This window comes from Loxodonta africana, chromosome 23 (genome assembly GCF_030014295.1).
Source record: "Loxodonta africana isolate mLoxAfr1 chromosome 23, mLoxAfr1.hap2, whole genome shotgun sequence".
Lineage (NCBI taxonomy): Eukaryota > Metazoa > Chordata > Mammalia > Proboscidea > Elephantidae > Loxodonta > Loxodonta africana.
This window is the reverse complement of record NC_087364.1, coordinates 32,977,716-33,000,899: the sequence shown is the minus strand read 5'-3', so window position 1 is coordinate 33,000,899 and position 23,184 is coordinate 32,977,716. Positions and strand designations below refer to the sequence as shown.

General features: G+C 37.8%; 1 protein-coding gene across 1 annotated transcript in view; it reads right to left on the bottom strand.

Annotated features, from left to right (window-relative positions):
• Positions 1-23,184, bottom strand: part of RNF17 (ring finger protein 17) — a 224,019-nt gene that overhangs the window by 187,767 nt on the left and 13,068 nt on the right. The window contains exons 4-9 of the mRNA XM_064275375.1: positions 8,316-8,427; positions 7,078-7,158; positions 5,559-5,659; positions 3,079-3,250; positions 1,633-1,709; positions 863-937 (exon numbers count right to left, since the gene is read on the bottom strand). Of these exons, the coding sequence (XP_064131445.1) occupies positions 863-937; positions 1,633-1,709; positions 3,079-3,250; positions 5,559-5,659; positions 7,078-7,158; positions 8,316-8,427 (618 nt within the window). The remainder of the gene's footprint in view (positions 1-862; positions 938-1,632; positions 1,710-3,078; positions 3,251-5,558; positions 5,660-7,077; positions 7,159-8,315; positions 8,428-23,184) is intronic.

The window sequence follows — 23,184 nt, the reverse complement described above, 5'->3', positions numbered from 1 at the left end:
GGGACTGGTCAGTTTTGGTATTCCACTGGGCTTGAAATAAGCCACCCCAGAGGCAAGAGGGAGAGGATCCCACCACCGAGTAGAAGACCCAGCACATCCTTTAGACCAGGGATCCCTGTGCGAAGAAGCTCCTGGACCCAGAAGACAGAGAGCTGTAACACTGAAAACAGCGAGAAGCAGTGGCAGGGAAACCACAACAGAAGAGGCCAGCAGGAGACGGCGTAGTGGACTTCCAAGCCCACGGAGCAAGAAAGCTGAGTGTCTTTGGGGACAGATAGATGGCCCAGAGAGGCCAGCCTCCAGTACGGCTAGGAAAAAGCTATCTTGATAAAAGAACTATATCCTGAGCATTCCTGAACCTGAATTGTAAACTGTTACTTCCTTGATAAACCTCACAATAATGGGTATTATCCATGAGTTGTGTGTGGCCACTGCACTGAATTATCATTTTCAGTACAAAGGGCCACAGGAGGGACAGTTGGTGTCAGAATTGGTAAGGATGGCAGAGAGAGGAGGCATGTCTGACTTCTGCTTCATAGGAATTAGCCTTGGTGTGTTGATCTTGATTCTCCCTCCCCCTTGTAAAGTTACAGGAGGTCAGACACCACCTCCATGCAGTTTTTACACACATATATCACAATATCTAGGGTACGAGTACCTAGCACAAAATCAGTATTCAGTGCTTGCTGACTGAACTTAACTGATGGAAACTGTTTTACCCTTTAAATGATTTTTCGGCTTCTGAATCATAAAAAAAAAAAAATCATACTACACTAAAAATCAATTTTTCTGTTTATTAGGTAACTTAGACCCTGTCAGACACTATTTCATCAAGCAGGTTGCTATTATAATAAATACTTACTTTGTTGAGTCCTCAAATTCAATTTTCCCAATATTGTTGAACATACAGATGATCTCTCTGCAATTCATATTCAACCTAAAACAAAACATTAGCATATAAGTAAATGTTCTAAGTTCATTATTTTCTCTAAATAAAAAAATGAGTTGCTGACATTAAAATAATTCTAATTTAAAAGACAGAAAAACATTTAAGTAACTTTCCAATTTAACATAAATTATACTTAAATTATTTAGTTGCTAATTTGGGAATCATTTTGTGACCCAAATTTTCTGTTTTTAATTGCTTACTATTTTAGGAAATTTAGGCTCTAATACATTTTTATACCTGTTATGTAGGACAGAGTAGAACTACCCCATGTGGTTTCTAAGAAGCGCCTGGTGGATTCAAACTGCCACCCTTGTGGTTAGTAGTCATAGCTCTTAACCACTATGCCACCAGGGTTTCCTAACGTAACCAAACCAAAACCAAACCCAGTGCCGTCGAGTCGATTCCGACTCATAGCGACCCTATAGGACAGAGAAGAACTGCCCCCAGAGATTCCAAGGAGCGCCTAACGGATTTGAACTGCCGACCCTTTGGTTAGCAGCCATAGCACTTAACCACTACGCCACCAGGGTTTCCTCCTAACATAAACTATACCTAAATTATTTGGTTGCTAATTTAGGAAACATTTGTGACCCAAATTTTCCATTTTTAATTGCTTGCTATGGCTTTAATACATTTCTATACTTAATTGTTATGTCCTCCTGAATTATAATGTACTCACTCACCTGGGAGAGCTCCTTAGTTTTAGAGAACTAACTTCCAACAGTTCACTCTCATATGTTAACTTCAAAGTTCGGATGATCTAGAATCAAAAGAGAAATGACATTCATGTGTGAATTTTCTATTGTCATAAATATTGCTGAAACAGTTAAGATTTTAGAAGGGACACTATAAACCTTTAGGTAAGTCACTAATTAATGTGTTTAAGGCTCGATTTTTAGGTATTCAAAGGAATGCAAGTAAGTGTTTTAAGATATTTTTTTTCCCTAAAAGAGTTTAAAATCTTTTGGAGATATGTATTAATAGATAACAAAAACAAACAAAAAGGACTAGCTAATGAATATATAGCTACACAAACAGAGAAACTGGTCATTTTGTATTTCCTTGCTATCTTCAAATGTCTCTTCTTTTTTTTCCTGTCTTCCTAAATAGGCTTTAGTAGGGTAAAGACCAAATCTTACGACTTTTTTCACCTCCTAGCGCCTCTGTTCAAATCATCAGCCATTCCTTGGAAACCCTACGGGGCAGTTCTACTCCGTCCTGTAAGGTCACTATGAGTCAGAATCGACTAGATGGCAATGGGTTTGGTGTTTTTTTGTTTGTGTGTTTACTGCCTCATGTGTTATACATAGGAAATGACGGTTACTGTTTTAGAACTGCAGTTGGAGGCAGGCCTGGCCAAATGCAATGGTAGTAAACTCTCCTTTCATTTAAAGTGACAGACTTTGGAGTTACCTCAACCAATGGTTTCTATTCTGTATTTCAGTCAAAACATTTGATTTTCGGAGAAAAAAGGTACTGAGGATTCAAAAGTGAGTAAAGCAGGATCCATACTCTTAGGGAGCAAGGTTGAAACGAGCAAGACAGGATCCATGGCTAACCCTCTCCTGCCAAACTATCTTGTAAGAAACATGTTTCTATTTTATGTCCACTAGGTACATAATTTTTTTTTTTTAGGTACATAATTAGATGATAAGAGATAGCTAAAGCACCTTGTCTTTTGACCTGTACATTTTTTCCTTTTGGGGAGGGGGGAGAATAAAACGTGCGTGGAACCCTGAATTAAGTTTTTAAGTCAGGAGTGACAGCCATACCTCAATTGTTTACGAGAAGAAAATGTAATCCCATTTAATTTACTACTCTTATTTGTTTTCACTTTTAATTCAGGTTTCAAGGAACATCAACTTTTGACTCAATATCATCCTATTTGTTCTTAGACCATGTGTTATAAAGATTTTATTGCACCATTTCCCTAAGTGGTAAATAATAATAAAAAATAATAATAAAAGGCTAAACAAATTTAATGTTTGCCTTAAAATTCAAACACCTAGGAATATAAACTGATGCTAACAAGTCAGGATGATCTGAAGAATTAAGTTCTTCTGTGGTAAATCTTAAATATCAGGTTCCAAAGCATGTAAAATGAAGTACCACAGAAATAATTCAATTACCTGATTCAGGTCACAATACGTCCTTAGAGAAGGTGCTGATTTTAACTCTCTTGCTAACTTCACGGCTGCATCCAAATCATTTTTTTTCTCTTCAATGTAGTCTTTAGCCATTACTACATTTGATAAATAATCATCTGTATTTCTTACAACTTCTTCACATAAGTTCTTTTTCCTTTATTCAAGACCCAAAATTATTTTTCAGAATTTCATCAACATTTGCATCAAAGTGAATTTACAGTAATTGAACAGTATCTAAAAAGGTAATTTTACTGGCTGAAGAACTTAACATGTAAAATGGCTAAATAAAGCATTCAATCAAACTGTAATATATTACAGTTGAAATCTATGCATGCGTGTGGTGTGATTATTTTTGTGTGTGGTCTTTCTAGCAATGGTCTTGTAACTCCCACCCAGGTGACTGGACAGGACTGTGTGATAAGGTAGTTGTGGACCACCAAGGGGACTAATCAGTTTTGCCTTAAAAGAGAGCCAACTGCAAAGCAGAGAGGACAATTTTACCACCACCATGGAAGAACAGCCAGGAGTGGCGAGCACATCCTTTGGACCCGGGATCCCTGGGCTGAGAAACTCCTGGAAGCAGGAGACAAGACAGAGAGAGAGCAAGCTGCAACCCCGAAGATTAAGTGGTGGCAGGAGAGACCCAGCCGCAGGAGACAGCACGGTGGGCTTCCCTATCCATGGAGAGAGAAAGCTGAGTGCCTCTGGGGAGAGGTCTAGGGTCAGGGAAAGGTGTGCACACGAGCACAGTTGAGAAGAGGCTGTCCTGATGAAAGAACTGTATTCTGAGTGTTTCTGAGCCTGAATTATAAACTGTTATTTCCCTTATAATAAACCCCATAATTGTATGTATGCTTTTCGAGTTGTGTGTGGCCATTGCAATGAATTATCAAACCCACTAGAGTGTGCTGTGGGGAGGAACGGTTGGTGTCAGAATTGGTAAAAAGAGAAGAGGCTTGTCCGGCCTCCACCTCATGGGAGTTGTCAGCCTTGCTCTGTAGACTCAGGTTCTCCTTCCCCCTTCTGGGGTGGGAGGAAGTCAGACACTGCTCCCATGCCGCTTTTACAATGCATAATTAGAGAAAAAGTAAATTTCATAAAAGGATAGAGTTATCATGTCATAAATATAGCTGTCACAGAATTCCAAAGGTAAAAGAGACCCTACGTCATCCCATCCAACAGTAAGAAATCCTGGTTATATATCCTGGAGTTACTCGTGCCTTTACAAAGACATCTGTACTCACTTCTTGCAAGGATCTCCTTGTACATTTTAAAATTTCTATTAACACATACATAGTACGTAAATCAGATTTTAAAGTAGCCATCACTACATCAGAACTTACACATCAATTAACTATAAATCTTCAAAATAATCGCTTAGGAAGGCTATATAGGTATGACTTCATTACTTGTAACTTATTACTCAAAACCTTTTCTATATGTATGGTGTTATTACCTTATTATGACAAGTTAAAATTTTGTACCAAATGTAGTGCCTAACATATTTATTTTATTCATCAAACTTGGCTGTAAATGACTTTTCATTATATCCCTAACATAAACCCACACTCAAAAAAAGAAAATTTGCCAACAATGAAGAATAACAGGAATGTGACACAGGCTCTGAAGGTTAAGAGGCATTCCAAAGCCTTTTATTAATTGTATTTATAAGCTCTCAAAGAAACTTCTGTAGAAGAAAAATGGTCATTTCAATAGGTTCTACTATGGGTCCTAAAAACGCATGCACATGACCGCTCTCCTAAAAGTTATAATTAAAGAATAAATGTGAGATAACACCAACAAAGAAGAATAAAGTATTTCAACTAATTCATGCATAGTGCATTGAACCTATGTTCTAAGCATCCCTAATGAGATTTTTTAAAACACTGATCTAAGAGTTACTGGACAAATACCATTACTAAACATGTTATTTGGGGTATGTCACAACCTGTTTCTTGAAATGTAAAATGGACAGGATACATACTTTGCCTACCTCATGTGATTAATGAATATATTAAAGATCATATATATGAAAGAACTTTTTAAGAAAGTGATAGGTATAGAACTATAAGGTATTATTTGTTAGTTGATGACTATTAGAAAGGCTTCTGTTCTATGTAAATGAGCACATGAAAGAATGATGGAACTAAGTATAGGACAAGTATCTTCCCAAGTATGCTGAATTCCATAATAAGGATTTAGATTTTGAAAATATTTTTCTGTGCTCATTGCTTTAAGTAAGAAGTTTAACAGTACAGGGATCGGAAGGCAAATAAGCAAAATTTTAAAAAAGTACTAATTGTTTTTCATTTTGAAGTTATAAAATCAGTCTATAGGGATCACTCATTACCTTCTAAATCTGTTCAAAAGTTGCTCACTACTACAGTCTAATCAAGGAGCTAATATGATAAGTTAAAGTTAAAAACTTCAGTTTCATTGAGTCTATATTTCCAAATTATTACCTGGAGTCAAGAGAAGTAAAAAGTTGATCAAATTGTTTCTCAAGAACCTTTATAAGATTGTCTGTCTCCTCTTTTGTTTGATTCTGCATGTGTTCAAGCATCTGGAAAATGTAATAAGAAGACCTAATTTGGTATCTGTATTTTGTAGAAGTTGTACTGTTCAATGTAATTTTGAGAATAAAAGTTACTTTTTAGACTTCTCGAAATAACAAGAGATTAGATGATAATAAATAAGTTACAAGGATCTACTTTAAATACTAGTACTTTTTATAAACATAAATACCAGGCAAAAGTTTTCTTAAAATTATTTTAAATATTCAAGACCCAAGCCATAATGAATTACATCTTCATATTTAAAACAAACGTTAAGATTATACAAGAACTGATTTTCCTAATAACACTCTATACTTTATCATCCTTGTTCTTACCAGAGGCAAAGCAAAAATATCACCATATACTAATTAGGCTTTCCAGTGCAAGTTCTACAACTAACAATAGATGTCCTACAGCTATTGAACATTTATGTTCTTAGAGGATATTAAGTTCTAAGCCAGTACTGTCCAACAGAATTTTGTGATACGATAGAAATGTCCTCTGTGCTGTCCAATATGATAGCCACCTTTATGTGTGGCTGTTATGCACTTGAAATGTTGCTAGTGTGACTGAGGAACTGAATTTTTTAGTTTATTTTAATTAATTTAACTTTTAGGTCACATGTGGCTAGTAGCTACTACATTTAATTAGAGAGTCCAGGTGTTCTCTGTTCACCTCACCAACCCTTCTCAAATCAGAGATTTTTTTTCTCTCATCTGTTTTCCACTGACTTGCTTTTCTCTACTATATATGCTACATATTTTCTTATTAATGATTCTCATCACAGGTGACACTCTTTTCGTCCCTCTTCTCTCAATGTTTTTCTTCTTTCATGACTGGTCTACCTTGCGACTTAAAACATTTCTCAATCCTCAAGAAACCTGACTTTTTACAGTCACTTTTAGCCAATCAAAAATTTTCTGTCTCTCCCTGCAAAAAAGGAGCCACAGTATAATCAGCTATAACCTTTTCAGCTCCCCGATTGTATATTTGTTATTGTTGGGTTCTTAGGAGCTTCTTCTTTGTCATCAAATGAAACTTTTTTTGTGTGTGTGGGAGGGGGGCGAGTTGGGTAGAGAGTAACACTCTCCAGGTAAACAGCTAGCAAGGATTGCAAAGATAATCTGCAACGTTTCTGAAACTCACAGCAACTAGAAATCATGGCTCCTTAACAGAGTTCTAATTTCTTTAGGTTGCTAGCACAACAATGCTGCAGGATCAATCCTGGCAGGCCACAGAAAACATTTCCATTCTTTTGTATGTTTCTCTATCATTAAACTATCATGCTAAATTTTAATAACTCAATGGTATGCTCTAACCTCAGTGATAACATACCCAAAAGTACACATTATAAAGATCATGCATTATTTCATGCAAAAAAGAACCCATATTTTTATGATAGAATTTAATCATTCAAAATACTTACTTTTACAGCAATACTTAATTGTTCAAAATTATAACCTGCTATCTTCAATGCTTCATCAATTTCTTCTGCAGTTTTAGTCTCCTAAGAAGGGGAGGGAACCACATACAAATATAAAAGTAGATGCTTAGATACACATTGTAGCTGCAAAAACTGCAAGTTACCATTTTGATTATAAAAGGAACACAGACCCACTACAGAAATCTGAAAACAAGAAACAAAAGAATAACACTTTTAATCCCGTTTGCCCAAAGATAAAAGCCATTAACATTTTAGAGCTTTGGTGATAATGTTCCAGATATTTTTTATAAAGATATCTTTTTTAAAAAAGGGATTATACCCTATGACCATTTTCTATTTAAAACTGTCTTAAACAATTTATCATGGCAATAAATGTACTTTTATAAATTTAAGAATTATAAACAGGTAAAAAAAAAACTTTTTTTTATTAAGAAAAAAGATAATTTGCCTATGCTAAAATTTAAACTTGAAGGAAAATGTAGCAAGTTAAATGCCCTCCCCCTCCTCCAGCCCACTAATGCCATCCTTAACAAAAAGACTTAACACTTCATTAAACAGCATTTTGGCGTTTATTGTATTTCTAATCCTAAATTAAAATGATACATTATTTAAAGTAATCAGGAGTGGTAACAGTAAAATTCAACCTTCCAGCAACAACAAATGCAGTTAGGCCTTTTGGTCTCCGTTAAAATAATTGAAAACCACACACAGAATTTAGAAACATGAACTTCATACATGTTCCTATGAAATCTGGGTTTACTAACTTGGCTCAAAGGGAAGAAATTACAGGGCAAGGTTTTTTTTACTTCATACATGTTCCTATGAAATCCGGGTTTACTAACTTGGCTCAAAGGGAAGAAATTACAGGGCAAGGTTCTGGGTGGGATGTTTCCCAAAGGTCACAGCCTCAAAAACCCTATAAAGCAGTTCTGTTCTGCACACATGGGGTCACTATAATTCCAAATTGACTCAACAAAAACTAACAACAACAAATATTGAGAACTTCCTAACAGAGCCGGTCAAAGTTGAGAAGAAAAGAGAATGTTAATGTTCAAGCATAGCTTAGAATAAAAGATTCAAGCAATGAGAACGAATTTACCACTGTTAGTTTTAAACTTCTAAGAGAATCTATAAACATAGAAACCCTGACAAAGGAAGAAATTAAGCTATCACAAAGTCAAAATATTATCTTCATCTTATTTCATGAACATATTTCATACCGCCATTACAGTTGATGGGTTGAAAACAGTCCTGTGTATGGAGGTTGAATTTTCTAAACCAATAGTTAGATGATCAGCAGTCTTTTTAAAATCCTGAGAACAATTCTTTGTCCTGAAAAATGTCAAGTGTATTATGTTAAACTATGAGTCATAATTGACTTGACAGCAATGGGTTTCATTTGGTTTTAACATTAACATTTTTAACATCCTATTTTGATTTTTACTTTCTATTAAAAATAATTCATGATGACTTATAAGAATATTTATAACAGGTTTTCAATTACCTACGGTAAGTGAGGAGAGAGGGAAATCACGAGTGAATATATTCCCATATAAAGCTTAATTTTAACGAAGTATTCAAGTTCTTAACAAATTCTTACAAATGACAGCTTGAAGTATAAATTATGTTTTAATTTCTTAATCACTTAGCCTTACTTGATGTTTTTTGGTAGAGATGTTGCTAATCATTAAAATGTCTTATGCTCATCAATTAAAACAAATATTTACGCACACAAATGCCAGCTAGTAAACTACACATATTTAAAAAAAGGTTATTTGTAAGTGTGAATAACTTTTAAAAATGTAATGAATTTAACTAGGTAAAAGTTAACTGCAAAAAAATGTCAGTTGCCTTTCTCTTGTCTATAGAGGTCAAACGTTTTGCCTATTTTATCTTTATATCCTCATACTGGCTAGCAAACAATACGCACTAGTGGTTGCTAAATAAATAAGCCTATTATAGTTTACAGAAGAAACTACGATGTTTAAATACATTAATTTTACAGAGAGAAATACTAAAACAAATAATTTTTAAACAATTACTTTCAAAAGTGAATATTCACGCTCTTGAAAATAAATGAATGCATTTGTCTGAAGAGTGTATTATTCAACTTCTGTTTCAAAATAGTAAAGATAAATTAATAATACATTATGTGTCAAGGGATTACTTCAACTTAAATATACAACTATTTTAAATGAAAAGGTACTTAGAGTTTCTCCCGTAAGTATACTTGACATGCAGAACTTAATTTAAAAAATGATAATTTGGAACAATTTTTTTTTTTCTGATTAAGATGGATTCAGCCACTACCAAAACTGAAATTTCACTTTCCAATCCTACTAGATATTATATGCATAGACATGAATACAATCTGATTTGACCTGTGTGGTGTTTAAAAAGTCAGGAAATTTCCCATAGAAGTTCAGATCTCTAGTTTCTCTTGAAAAAAAAATAGAAGATCTGAAATAGATATATGGGACCGCATCAAAATTAAAAACTTCTGCTCATGAAAGGACTTTATAAACAAAGAGAAGAGAGGACCTACAGATGGAGAGAAAATTTTTGGGAACCATATATCTGATAAGGATTTAACATTTAAAAAATATAAATAACTCTAACAACAACAAAAAGACAAGCAACCCAAGCAAAAAATGGGCAAAGGACTTGAATAGACATTTCACCAAAGAAGAAATACAAATGGCCAATAAGCACATGAAAAGACAATCAACATAATAAGTCATTAGAGAAATGCAAATTAAAACCACAATGAGATACTATTTCACCCCCACTAAGAAGGCTACGGAGCCCTGGTGGCATAGTGGTTTAGAGCTTGTCTACTAACCAAAAGGTCAGCAGTTCGAGTCCACCAGCTGCTCCTTGGAAACCCTATGGGGCAGTTCCACTCTGTCCTTTGAGGTTGCTATGAGTCGGAATTGACTCAACAGCAATGAGGTATGGGTTTTACAGATGGCTACAATTAAAAAATGGAAAATTACAGGTGTTGGTGAAGATGTGGACACAGAGCAGCCCTCATTCACTGCTGGTAGAACTGTAAATGCTACAGCTGCTGTAGAAAACAGGCTGAGCAGCTCAGAAAGTACCACACGATTCAGGAAGTCTACTTCTAAGTATACACCTAAAAGAACTGAAAGCAGAAGCACAAACAGATACGTGTACATCCGTGTTCACTGTAGCATTATTCACAACAGCCAAAATATGGAAACAGCCTAAATGTACATCAACAGATGAATGGATAAACAAAATGTGGTACATATGTACAATGGAATATTACTCAGCCATAAAGAGAAACAAAGACCCTATACGTGCCAGAATATGGATAAACCTTGAAAACATCATGCTGAGTGAAATAAGTTAGTCACAAAAGGAGGGATATTGTATGACTCCACTTACAGTTTATTAGTGGTTACCAGGGGAAGGCAGGTGCTTAGGGGGACACTAAGTTCCTGTTACAAGATGGAAAAATTTGGAAATGGATAATGGTGATGGTTACACAACAGGATGAACACAGTGACACTGAATTGTACATGTGAAAAATTATGAAATGGCGAATGTTTTGTTACTTATATATTAACCACAATAAAAAATTTCATACTATTTCCAACTATGTATTTTATCGTTGTGTAACACAATAAGTTGTCTGAGCTATGAAAATTATATACTAAGATTATGTAAAAACAAAAAAAAAATCCCGTTAGGCTAGGAGGGATGGTTGTGCTGTATTAAAGATCCTTGCATTCCTTATTACACAAGAGCTCTGTGTGTGGCTTATAGAATCAATGAAAGAAAGAATTTCCCATTAAGAAAGATTTTAGAACAAGAATCTAATTTTCATGGCCATGCTTTTGCTGCTGGCTTGGCAGGGCAGTGTCTCATTCAATTGGAGTTAGGACCAGCACCCTGCTAATAGTCTGTTATATTTAAACTGAAAGCAAGGCATGCATTTGATGAAGGCTAAGCCTGACTGCCATCTCCTGCTTTTACAAAGAAGTAAGCTGCAAGGTCCTTGAAAGGGAAGGACAGTGGCTGTGTTTAATCTTTGCATCTGGGTGTCTAGGGTTTAGCAATTATAATAGTAGTTACAATTAATTGGCTATATAAGGTCACTACGAGTCAGAATCGACTCGACAGCAATGGGTTTTTTTTCTTTTTTTTTAAATTTAAGTGAAAGGCATTCTTTAAGCATTTAACATGTATTCATGTCTAATTTATAACACATCTTCTAAGTTTGTTATTACAACTATCTCTATTTTGGAAATACAGAAGTTGAGGAATGGAGAGGTTAACTAACCTGCTCACAGAACACAGCTGGTAGAAGTGACAGAGCCAGGATTTGAATGCAGATTGTCTGACACTGGAAATGGAGAAACTATGGCGTGAACCTAGGCCTTCACGCTTTAAACCCAGTATTTTTTCTATCATACTTTCTAGAGTAATGAAAAACCAGGGCTCTACACTGGTTCAGTCATGGCCAATGAAGAAAACCAGAAGAGACCTGCATTTTTTAAATTTGGTTGAACCAGAATAATAACTGGAACAAAAAAGATTACGCTCAAAGCCCTGGAATGGGAGACTCGGAAGATGCACAGTGAGTCATTTTGGAGCCTGATGTGGGAGACTGGATTATTAGCAAGCCTGGGGAGAGAAGCACACATTGAAGGCAGTGCGGTTGGCTGCCATCTTTGAGCGGGGGTTTCTGGCTCTGCTTAAAATCTGACAGAGAAGAGATCTGGCTGCTATACATATGCTGCCCTCGTTTTCTAAGAGGGAAATTAAATTTCTAGCAGGGCTTTGACCTGTAATTCTTCCCGTTCTGGTTATCTTTCCCATTCACCCAAATTTTAAAAATCCAGGCCTGTTCTGGTTTTGCTTCCTCATCTATAACTGAATTGGATAGAAGCGGGTTCAAAGTCCTATCAAAAACCAGCTGAATTAAGCAAAGAATTACCATATACAATCCAGAACTTTCACTCCTAGGTATATTCCCAAAAAACTGGAAAGCAGGGACTCAAACTGATACTTGCACACCAGTGTTTACTGCAGCACTATTCATAATAGCCAAAAGGTAGCCAAAAGGTGGAAGTACCTAAATGCCTATGGAACAGATGATGAGTGGATAAACAAAATGCAGTATGCACATACAATGGAATATATATATAGGGCTTCTGAGAAACACTAACATTCACTAAGCTTGGGTTCTAGTTCTGGTTCTGTTAACAACCAGCTGTCAGGCTTTAGCTAAATAGTTTTACTATTCTTTTGGTTTCTTTCAAAACACCCATTTATGTTCAAACACAGAAGCTGCAGGAGTGATGAAAAAAGCCAAGAATTCTAGTTTAGAGAATTTTTTGTTTTATTTGGATAGGCAACAAGGAATCATAAGTGGAGAAAAGTCTGAAAATGGTAAGGCGGTATGCAAAAGAGAATTAAATAGGGTAGCAGAAATGGAAAATAGGTTATTGATATGGGAGATAATTGTGGAAGTCAGATCTGTAGGAAGTAGTACATATGGAATATGAGGAATTGATGTGATTTATGGATACCTGTTGCCACCAGCAAAACTGGCAAGTTGCAAATGAAACTGCTCCTTGAGGGTGTCCAATTATTTCCTTTATAGCCCACATGGTCTACTACCATGTTAAACATGCTTTAAAAAGTTAAAAGTTAGATATAAATATAATTACCATCTCAGTAGGATGCCAGTAAACTGAGTAGGTATTGATAAAAAGGTTCTTTAACACTAAGAAAGTTGCAAAGTCAAACTTTACCGCTTTTTCACTATGATACCATAGCCAGTCCTAAACGTAAACTAAGCCATCAAAAAATATTTTCAAAAGACTATAGCAAATATCAGGATATTACAGATGTTCATCTAAGAAACATTTACTACATGTTTACTCTGTGTTCAGCACCAGGAAAGTACAGAAAAATTAAATGCAGTTCGTGTGTTTAAAGGGGCTTATACACTAGCCTTGCAGTGACAACACAGGTGGCTTGACTCTAGCTGGGGTTTACTTAAAAAAAAAAAGAAAAAGAAAACGAAAACTCTGCATTACTCATTCAAACCAAAAAAAAAACAAAAAAAACCAAAACCTGTTGCCATCAAGTCAATTCCGACTCATAGCGAACCGACAGAAGAGAACTGCCCCATAGGGTTTCCAAGAAGTGCCTGGTAGATTCGAACTGCTAGTCTTTTGGTTAGCACCTGAACTCTTAACCACTATGCCACCAGGGTTTCCACTCATTCAAAAAGAGCATTTATTAATACATATGTGTACAAAGTCTTAAGAAAGAATGGGGAAAGAATATAACAATCCTGAAGTAATCAACAACACACAAACTCCAGAAGATAAGCTAGCCAACTGGGATCTTCTAAAAATTAAACATTAATGCTCATCAAAACACTTCATCAGGACGTAGTGGGGGCCAAGATGGTGGAGTACTCAGATGCTTCCGGTGAACCCTCTTACAACAAAGACCTGAAAAAACAAGAGAAACGATTATATTTATGACAAGCTAGAAGCTCTAAACACCACAAGCAAAGTTAGAAAATGGACCGAGCGGCAGGGGGAGGAAGAGACGGTTCGGAAGCCGAGAGGAGTTGCTGGACCTGAATTGCCTGGAACACTTAGGCTGTGGTAGGCTGGTGGTAGTGTTTGGCCACAGTTCCTCAGGGAGAAACAGCGAGGTGCACAGCCTACCTCTGGAATCAGAGAAGAATGGCGCTCTCGGCAAAAGCTAAGTACTCACATATATTTTACCGCGCCCCCAGCCCTCAAGCTAGCTTCAGTGGCTGTCGATTTCCCTGGGCCAGAGATAGGTCCTGTTGCACACTCTGAGCCATTCTCCTGCCCTTGGAGAATGAATAAATTCACAATTCGGGAAAAGATAATCAGCCAACTCCACTAAGCTTGGGAGCACAGGACAGAAGCGGCTCCTGTCTAGGCATAAACAGTGTATAGACGTTGAATACCTTTCTCCCCTGCATTGACCTGTGTGGGCCTATTTGAGGAGAACAGGCCCTTGTTGGCAGACTGCAACTGTTTCAGCTGTGCAGTGGAGAACATGGCATTTGATGTTTGACACCACTTTGCCTATTAAACAGGGTCCTCACCTACCCGCATCAGGGACCTTAGGAGTGGTGGCTCCACTCAGGTCACCCAGCCACCTGCGACAGGGGTCCAAGGATGACTGGTACCTCCCGGTTCTTACAATCAAAAGCACTGGGTGCCTAAAGTCTGTCTGCAGAACTCACCCAGCTGTGCGCTCTAAGGAACAGGGATGCGCTTTCCTCACAGACACTCAGAGGAAGGCTGTCAGCCCCCTGCCTTGTTCAGAGCATGACCCCCGCTGCAACCAGATACCGGTACCTACACCACTCACTCCTGCCCCTTTAAGACTTTAGAACTGAGCCTGTACCACACACTTGATGACCAACTACCTGGACACCTGAGCCAAATCCATAAAAGAAAAGTGAATGGACTCCTAGGCTCATATACCTGGTAGCAGCTCTGGCCATCTGGTGACAGGAAATTGGAGCTTCAAAGGCAAAAATAATCAAGCTACCTCACTCAAACAACCTATTTGGACATATCAAAACAAGGCAAGAAGCTAGGATACAGTAAGCACACATAAAATAAACTAATACAAAAATTTATAGATGGCACGGAGACAACAGTCAATACCAAAACATATAAAGAAGCAGACCACGATCATTTCAACAAGCTCTCAAAATAAAGACTCAAGGGATATTCCGGATGAAAGTGCCCTCCTGGAATTACGGGATGCAGAGTACAAAAGATTAATACAAAGAACTCTTCAAGACTTCAGGAAGGAGATCAGGCAATATGTAGAACAATCCAAGGAACACAGAGACAAAGCAGTTGAAGAAATTAAAAAGGTTATTCAAGAACATAATGAAAAATTTAATAAACTGCAAGAATCCATAGACAGACAGCAATCAGAAATTCAGAAGATTAAGAATAAAATTACAGAATTAGACAACTCATTGGAAACTCAGAGGAGCACAATTGAGCAAATGGAAGGCAGAAGTGGTGAGGCTGAAGATAAAGCACTTGGAACCAATATACTTGAAGAAAAATCAGATAAAAGAACTTTAAAAAATGAAGAAACTCTAAGAACCATGTTGGACTCTATCAGGAAAAATAACGTACAAGTGATTGGAGTACAGAAACAAGGAGGGATAACAGAAAATACAGAGAAAATTGTTGAAGATTTGTTGGCAATAAACTTCCTCGATATCGTGAAAGATGAGACGATAGCTATCCAAGATGCTCACTAAACTCCACGCAAGGTAGATCTTAAAAGAAAGTCACCAAGACATGTTATAATCAAACTTGCCAAAACCAAGACAGAAGAGAGAATTTTAAGAGCAGCTAGGGATAAATGAAGAGTCACCTACAAAGGAGAGTCAATAAGATCGGACTACTCAGCAGAACCCATGGAGGCAAGAAGGCAGTGGGATGACTTATATAAAGCATTGAAGGAAAAAAATTCTCGGTGAAGAATCATATATCCAGCAAAACTATCTCTCAAATATGAAGGTGAAATTAGAACATTTCCAGATAAACAAAAGTTTAGGGAATTTGTAAAAACCAAACCAAACTACAAGAAATACTGAAGGGAGTTCTTTGGTTAGAAAATCAATAATATCAGATATCAATCCATGACTAGAACAGTGGACAGAGCAATCAGATGTTAATCCAGATAGGGAAATCACAAAAATAAATAAAGAGGAAAAAAAACACTCAAAACAGGGAAACAGCGATGTCATCATGTAAAAGGAGACACCATTAAAACAATAAAGAGGGACTAAGAAATGTAGTCGTAGATCTTTCATACGGAAAGACAAGGTGATATAAAGAAAAAAAGTTGGGTTTAAACTTAGAAAAATAGGGGTAAATATTAAGGTAACCACAAAAGAGACTAACAATCCTACTCATCAAAATAAAATACAAGAGAAAAATACTAAGCAGAAATAAAATCAACAACAATGAATATGAGGAAAAGACAATATATAAACTACTAAGCACAAAAAATTAAGTGGGAAAAAGAAACTGTCAACAACACACAAAAAAAGACATCAAAAGTACAGCACTAAACTCATACCTATCCATAATTATGCTGAATGTAAATGGACTAAATGCACCGAAAACAGAGAGTGGCAGAACGGATTAAAAAACACGATCCATCCATGTGCTGCCTATAAGAGACACATCTTAGACTTAGAGACACAAACTAAAACTCAAAGGATGGAAAAAAATACATCAAGCAAACAACAATCAAAAAAGAGCAGAGTGGCAAAATTGATTTCTGGCAAAATAGGCTTTAGAGTTAAATCCACCACGAAGGATAGGGAAGGACACTATATAATGATGAAAGAGAAAATATACCAAGAGGATATAACCATATTAAATATTTATGCACCAAATGACAGGGCTGCAAGATACATAAACACTAACCGATTTGAAAATGAGATAGATAGCGCCACAATTATAGTAGGAGACTTCAACACACCACTATTGGTGAAGGACAGAACATCCAGAAAGAAGCTCGATAAAGACATGGAAGATCTAAACGCCACAATCAACCAACTTGAACTCTTAGACATATACGGAACACTCCACCCAACAGCAGCCAAGTATACTTTCTTTTCCAACGCACATGGAACATTCTCTAGAATAAACCACATCTAAACCAAGCCTTAGCAGAATCCAAATATTACAAAATATCTTCTCTGACTATAGGGCCATAAAAGTAGAAATCGACAACAGAAAAAGCAGGGAAAAGAAATCAAACACTTACAAACTGAACATACCCTGCTCAGAAACGACTGGGTTATAGAAGACATCAAGGATGGAAGAAAGAAATTCATAGAATCCAATGAGAATGAAAACACTTTCTATCAGAACCTTTGGGACACAGCTAAAGCAGTGCTCACAGATCAATTTACATGAATAAATGCACACATACAAAAAAAAGGGCCAAAATCAAAGAAATATCCCTACAACTTGAACAAAGAGAAAGACAGCAACAAGTGAAACCCTCAGGTACCAGAACAAAGCAAATAACAAAAATTAGAGCAGAATTAAATGAAATAGAGAGCAGAAAAACAATTGAAAAAGTAAACAAGACCAAAAGCTGGTTCTTTGAAAAAATTAACAAAGTTGATAAACCACTGCAAAACTGACAAAAGAAAAACAGGAGAGGAAGCAAATAACCTGAACAAGAAATGAGATGGGCGATATTACAACAGACTCAACTGAAATTAAAAGAATCATAACAGATTACTATGAAATATTGTACTCTAACAAATTTGAAAACAGAGAAGAAATGGATGAATTTCTAGAAACACACTACCTACCTAAACTAACACAAACGGAAGTAGAGCAACTAAATAAACCCAGAGCAAAAGAAGAGATTGAAAAGGTAATTAAAAACTCCCAACAAAAAAAAAACCCTGGCTCAGATGGCTTCGCTGCAGAGTTCTACCAAGCTTTCAAAGAAGAGTTAACACCACTACTAGTACGGTATTTCAGAGCATACTCCCAAACTTATTCTGTGAAGCCACCATATCCCTGATACCAAAACCAGATAAAGACACCAAAAAAAAAAAAAAATCACAAAGCTTCATGAACTTAGATGCAAAAATCCTCAACAAAACTCTAGCCAATAGAGTTCAACAACATATCAAAGAAAATAATTCACCATTACTAAGTAGGATTCATATCAGGTATGCAGGGATGGTTCAACATTAGAAAAGCAATTAATGTAATCCACCGAATAAATAAAACAAGAACCACAAGATTCTATCAATTGATGCAGAAAAGGCATCTGACGAAGTTCAACACCAATTCATGATAAAAACTCTCAGCAAAATAGGAATGGAAGGAAAATTCCTCAGCATAATAAAGGGCATTTTTACAAAGCCAACAGCCAATGTCATCCTAAATGGAGAGAGTCAAAAAGCATTCCCCTTGAGATCAGGAACCAGATAAGGATACCTTTTATCACCACTCTTATTCAACATTGTGTTGGAGGTCCTAGCCACAGCAATTGGGCTAGATAAAGAAATAAAGGCATACAGATTTGTAAGGAAGAAGTAAAAGTATCTCTATTTGCAGATGACCTAATCTTATACACAGAAAGCCCTGAATAATCCTCAAGAAAAATACTGAAACTAATAGAAGAGTTCAGCAGGGTATCAGGATACAAGATAAACATACAAAAATCAGTTGGGTTCCTCTACACCAACAAAAAGAACATCGAAGAGGAAATCACCAAATCAATACCATTTACAGAAGATAAAATACTTAGGAATAAATCTTACCAGAGATGTAAAAGACCAATACAGAAAAAGCTACAAGACACTGCTGCAAGAAACCAAAAGAGACCTACATAAGTAGAAAAACATACCTTGTTCATGGATAGGAAGACTTAACAGTGTAAAAAGGTCTATTCTACCAAAAGCCATCTATAGATATAACACAATTCCGATCCAAATTCCAATGATATTTTTTAATGAAATTGAGAAACAAACCACAACTTCATATAGAAGGGAAAGAGGCCCCGGATAAGCAAAACGAAAAAGAAGAAAAAAAAAAAGGGAGGCCTCACTCTACCTGATTTTAGAACCTATTTTACCGCCACAGTAGTCAAAACAGCCTGGTACTGGTATAACAACAGATACACAGACCAGTGGAACAGAACTGAGAATCCAGACATAAATCTATACACATATGAGCAGCTGATATTTGACAAAGGCCCCAAAACAGTTAAATGGGAAAAAGACAGTCTCTTTAACAAATGGTGCTGGCATAACCGGATATGCATCTGTAAAAACAGTGAAACAAGACCCATACCTCACACCATGCACAAAAACTAACTCAAAATGGATCAAAGACCTAAATATAAAATCTAAAACAATAAAGATCATGGAAGAAAAAATAGGGACAACACTAGGAGCCCTAATATATGGCATAAACTGTATATGAAACATTACTAACAATGCACAAACACCAGAAAAGAAACTAGATGATTGGGAGCTCCTAAAAATCAAACACCTATGTTCATCCAAAGACTTCACCAAAAGAGTAGAAAGATTACCTACAGCCTGGGAATAAGTTTTAGCTATGACATTTCCAATCAGCATGATCTCTAAAATCTACGTGATACTGCAAAAACTCAACTATAAAAAGATAAATAACCCAATTAAAAGTTAGGCAAAGGATATGAACAGGCACTTCACTACAGAAGACATTCGGGTAGCTCATAGATACATGAGGAAATCCTCACGATCATTAGCCATTGGAGAAATGCAAATCAAAATTACCATGATATTCCATCTCACTCCAACAAGGCTGGCATTAATCCAAAAAACACAAAATAATAAATGTTGGAGAGGTTGTGGAGAGACTAGAACACTTACACACTGCTGACGGCAATGTAAAATGGTACAACCACTTTGGAAATTATTTGGCGGTTCCGTAAAAAGCAGAACTACCATATGATCCAGCAATCCCACTCCTTGGAATATATTCTAGAGAAATAAGAGTCTTTATACGAACAGATACATGCACACCCATGTTCACTGCAGCATTGTTTACACTAGCAAAAAGATGGAGCAATCAAGGTGCCCATCAACAGATGAATGCATAAATAAATTATGGTATATTCACACAATGGAATACTATGCATCAATACAGAACAAAGATGAATCCGTAAAACATTTCATAACATGGAGCAATCTGGAAGGCATTATCCTGAGTGAAATTAGTCAGTTGCAAAAGGACAAATATTGTATAAGACCACTATGGTAAGAACTCGAGAAATAGTCTAAACAAAGAAGAAAATATTCTTTGATGGTTACGAGAGTAAGGAGGGAGGGAGGGAGAGGGGTTTTCACTAATTATGTAGTATATAAGAACTATTTTAGGTGAAGGGAAAGACAACGCACAATACAGGCGACGTCAGCACAACTGGGCTAAACCAAAAGCAAAGAAGTTTCCTGAAAAAACTGAACACTTTGAAGGCCAGTATGGCAGGGGTGGGGCTTTGGGGATCATGGTTTCAGGTGACATCCAAGTCAACTGGCATCATAAAATCTATTAAGAAAAAATTCTGCATCCCACTTTGGAGAGTAGCATCTGGGGTCTTAAATGCTAGCAGGTGGCCATCTAAGATGTATCAATTGGTCTCAACCCACCTGGACCAAAAGACAATGAAGAACACCAAAGACACAAAATAATTACGAGCCCAAGAGACAGAAAGGGCCACGTAAACCAGAGACTACATCAGCCTGAGACCAGGAGAACTAGATGGTGCCCAGCTACAACTGATGACTGCCCTGACAGGGAACAAGAGAACCCCTGTGGGAGCAGGAGAGCGGTGGGATGCAGACTGCAAACTCTAGTAAAAAGACCAGGCTTAACGGTCTGACTGAGACTAGGAGGACCCCAGAGATCATGGTCCCCAGACCTTCTGTCAGCCCAAGACAGGAACCGTTCCCAAAGCCAACTCTTCAGACACGGATTGGACTAGACTATGGATAGACAATGATACTGGTGAAGAGTGAGCTTCTTGGATCAAGTAGACACATGAGATTACGTGGGCAGCTCCTGTCTGGAGAAGAGATGTGAGGGTAGAGGGGTTCAGAAGCTGGTCGAATGGATACGAAAATAGAGAGTGGAGGGAAGGAGTATGCTGTCTCATTAGAGGGGGAGCAACCAGGAGTATATAGTAAGGTGTATATACATTTTTGTATGAGAGACTGACTTGGTTTGTAAACTTTCAGTTAAAGCACAATGAAAATTAAAACACACACACACACACACACACACACACACACACACACTTCACCAGAAGAGTAAAAAGAGAACCTACTGAGTGGGAAAAAATTTTTGGCTATTACAAATCAGACAATGGTCCGATCTCTAAAATCTACAAGAAAATCCAACACCTTTACAACAAGAAGACAAATAATGCAATTAAAAAGTGGGCAAAGGAAACGAACAGACACTTCACCAAATAAGACATTCAAGCAGCCAATAGACACATGAGGAAAAGCTCGTGATCACTAGCCACTAAAAAGAGAACGCAAATTAAAACCATGGTGAGATACCATCTCACCCCTGCATTACTGGCACAAATCAAAAAAACAGAAAATAACAAATGTTGCAGAAGCTGTGGGGAGACTGGAACTCTTACGCACTGCTGGTGGGAAGGCAAAATGATACAACCATTTTGGAAAATGATATGGCACTTCCTTAGAAACCTAGAAATAGAATACCATATGATCCAGCAAATTCCACTCCTAGGAATACATCCTAGAGAAATAAGAGCCATCACACAAACAGACATGCACACCTGTGTTCTTTGCAGCATTGTTCACAATACCAAGAAGATGGAAACAACCTACATGCCCATCAATGATGAATAGATAACAAACTATAGTACATACACACATAGAGTGTTATGCACTGATAAAGAACAATGATGAATCTGTGAAGCATCTCATAATATGGATGCACCTGGAGGGCATTATGCTGAGTGAAATAAGTCAATCACAAAAAGACAAACATTGTATGAGACCACTATAGTAAAAACTCTTGAAAAGGTTTACACATAAAAAGAAACAATCGGAGGCGGGGCCAAGATGGCGGACTAGGTAGACGCTACCTCGGATCCCTCTTGCAACAAAGACTCGGAAAAACAAGTGAATCGATCACATACATAACAATCTACGAACCCTGAACAACAAACACAGATTTAGAGACGGAAAACAAACAGATATGGGGAAGCAGCGATTGTTTTTGGAGCCTCGAGCCAGCGTCCCAGTCAGGTAACCTTGGCGCCCGATTTAGGGCAGGGCCCAGGGGAGCTGATGGCGCAAACAAGGGGCGCAGCCCTACCCCCCTGAACTCACCCCGGGAGGGGGCCCAGCCAGTCCGCTCAGGCGGCATGGCGACGCAGCGGTGGGAGAAGTCCCCGGGAGGCACTGACTGGTCTTGGAGCTGGGAGTGCAGCATCCCAGCCGGGGAATCTTGCTGCCGGGCTATGGACTGGGCGCTGTCACGGCGCAAGCACAGGGAGGAGCTCCACTACCCTGAACTAACCCCAGGAGGCGGCCCAGCCGGTCCTCGAGGGTGGCGCAGCGACGCGGCTGGTGGGATGAGAAGTCCCCGGGAGTCAGCGACTGATTTTGGAGTCAGGAGTGCACCGTCCCAGCAGGGGAACCTTGACGCTGGGCGTGGGACTGGCAGCGGAGGATCTGACCATGGCTTCAGTGGGCCAGGTCCCCGGGGGCAATCTCCACACACCAGCACACATAGGCGACACGCCCCTCGGGAATCTCAGATGAAAGTCATTCCAAGCAAGACAAGCAACTCTGGCTACATTCTGAGGTGCTACTCTCCTATCTCTATGATCCCTCCCCCACCCTCCCCAGGCGGCTTCATTAACATTGGAATTTCCTGAGCCAGAGGGAGAACGGTTCCGGCTCCACGGCGGCTTTGCTTCCCCCCCCCCACTTTTTTTTTTCTTTTTGTCTTTTCCTAACCCACTCTTCCAGCCTGAGAGAAGGAACCACAAAAAACCCAGGGACCAAAAATCCACCCCGAATTGGACTAAAAACACAGAACCAGCTACAGCCAAGCATATATGATCCAAATCTCAGACTTTCATCCTTACAGGGAACACGGTGGCGGTTATAATTCAAAGGGAGTTCTGATAGGGATCTGACTGCATTTTTTTTTTTAGTGGATTTTCTGGAAAAACTAGTTTCCCAGTGATGGCTTGGAGAGAGCAGTCCATATCAAACCACATAAAGAAGCAGACCATGACAGCTTCTACAACCCCCCAAACAAAAAAATCAAAACCTTTCCCAAATGAAGATACAATCCTGGAATTATCAGATACAGAATATAAAAAACTAATTTACAGAATGCTTCAAGACATCAGAAATGAAATAAGGCAAACTGCAGAAAAAGCCAAGGAACACACTGATAAAACAGTTGAAGAACTCAAAAAGATTATTCAAGAACATAGTGGAAA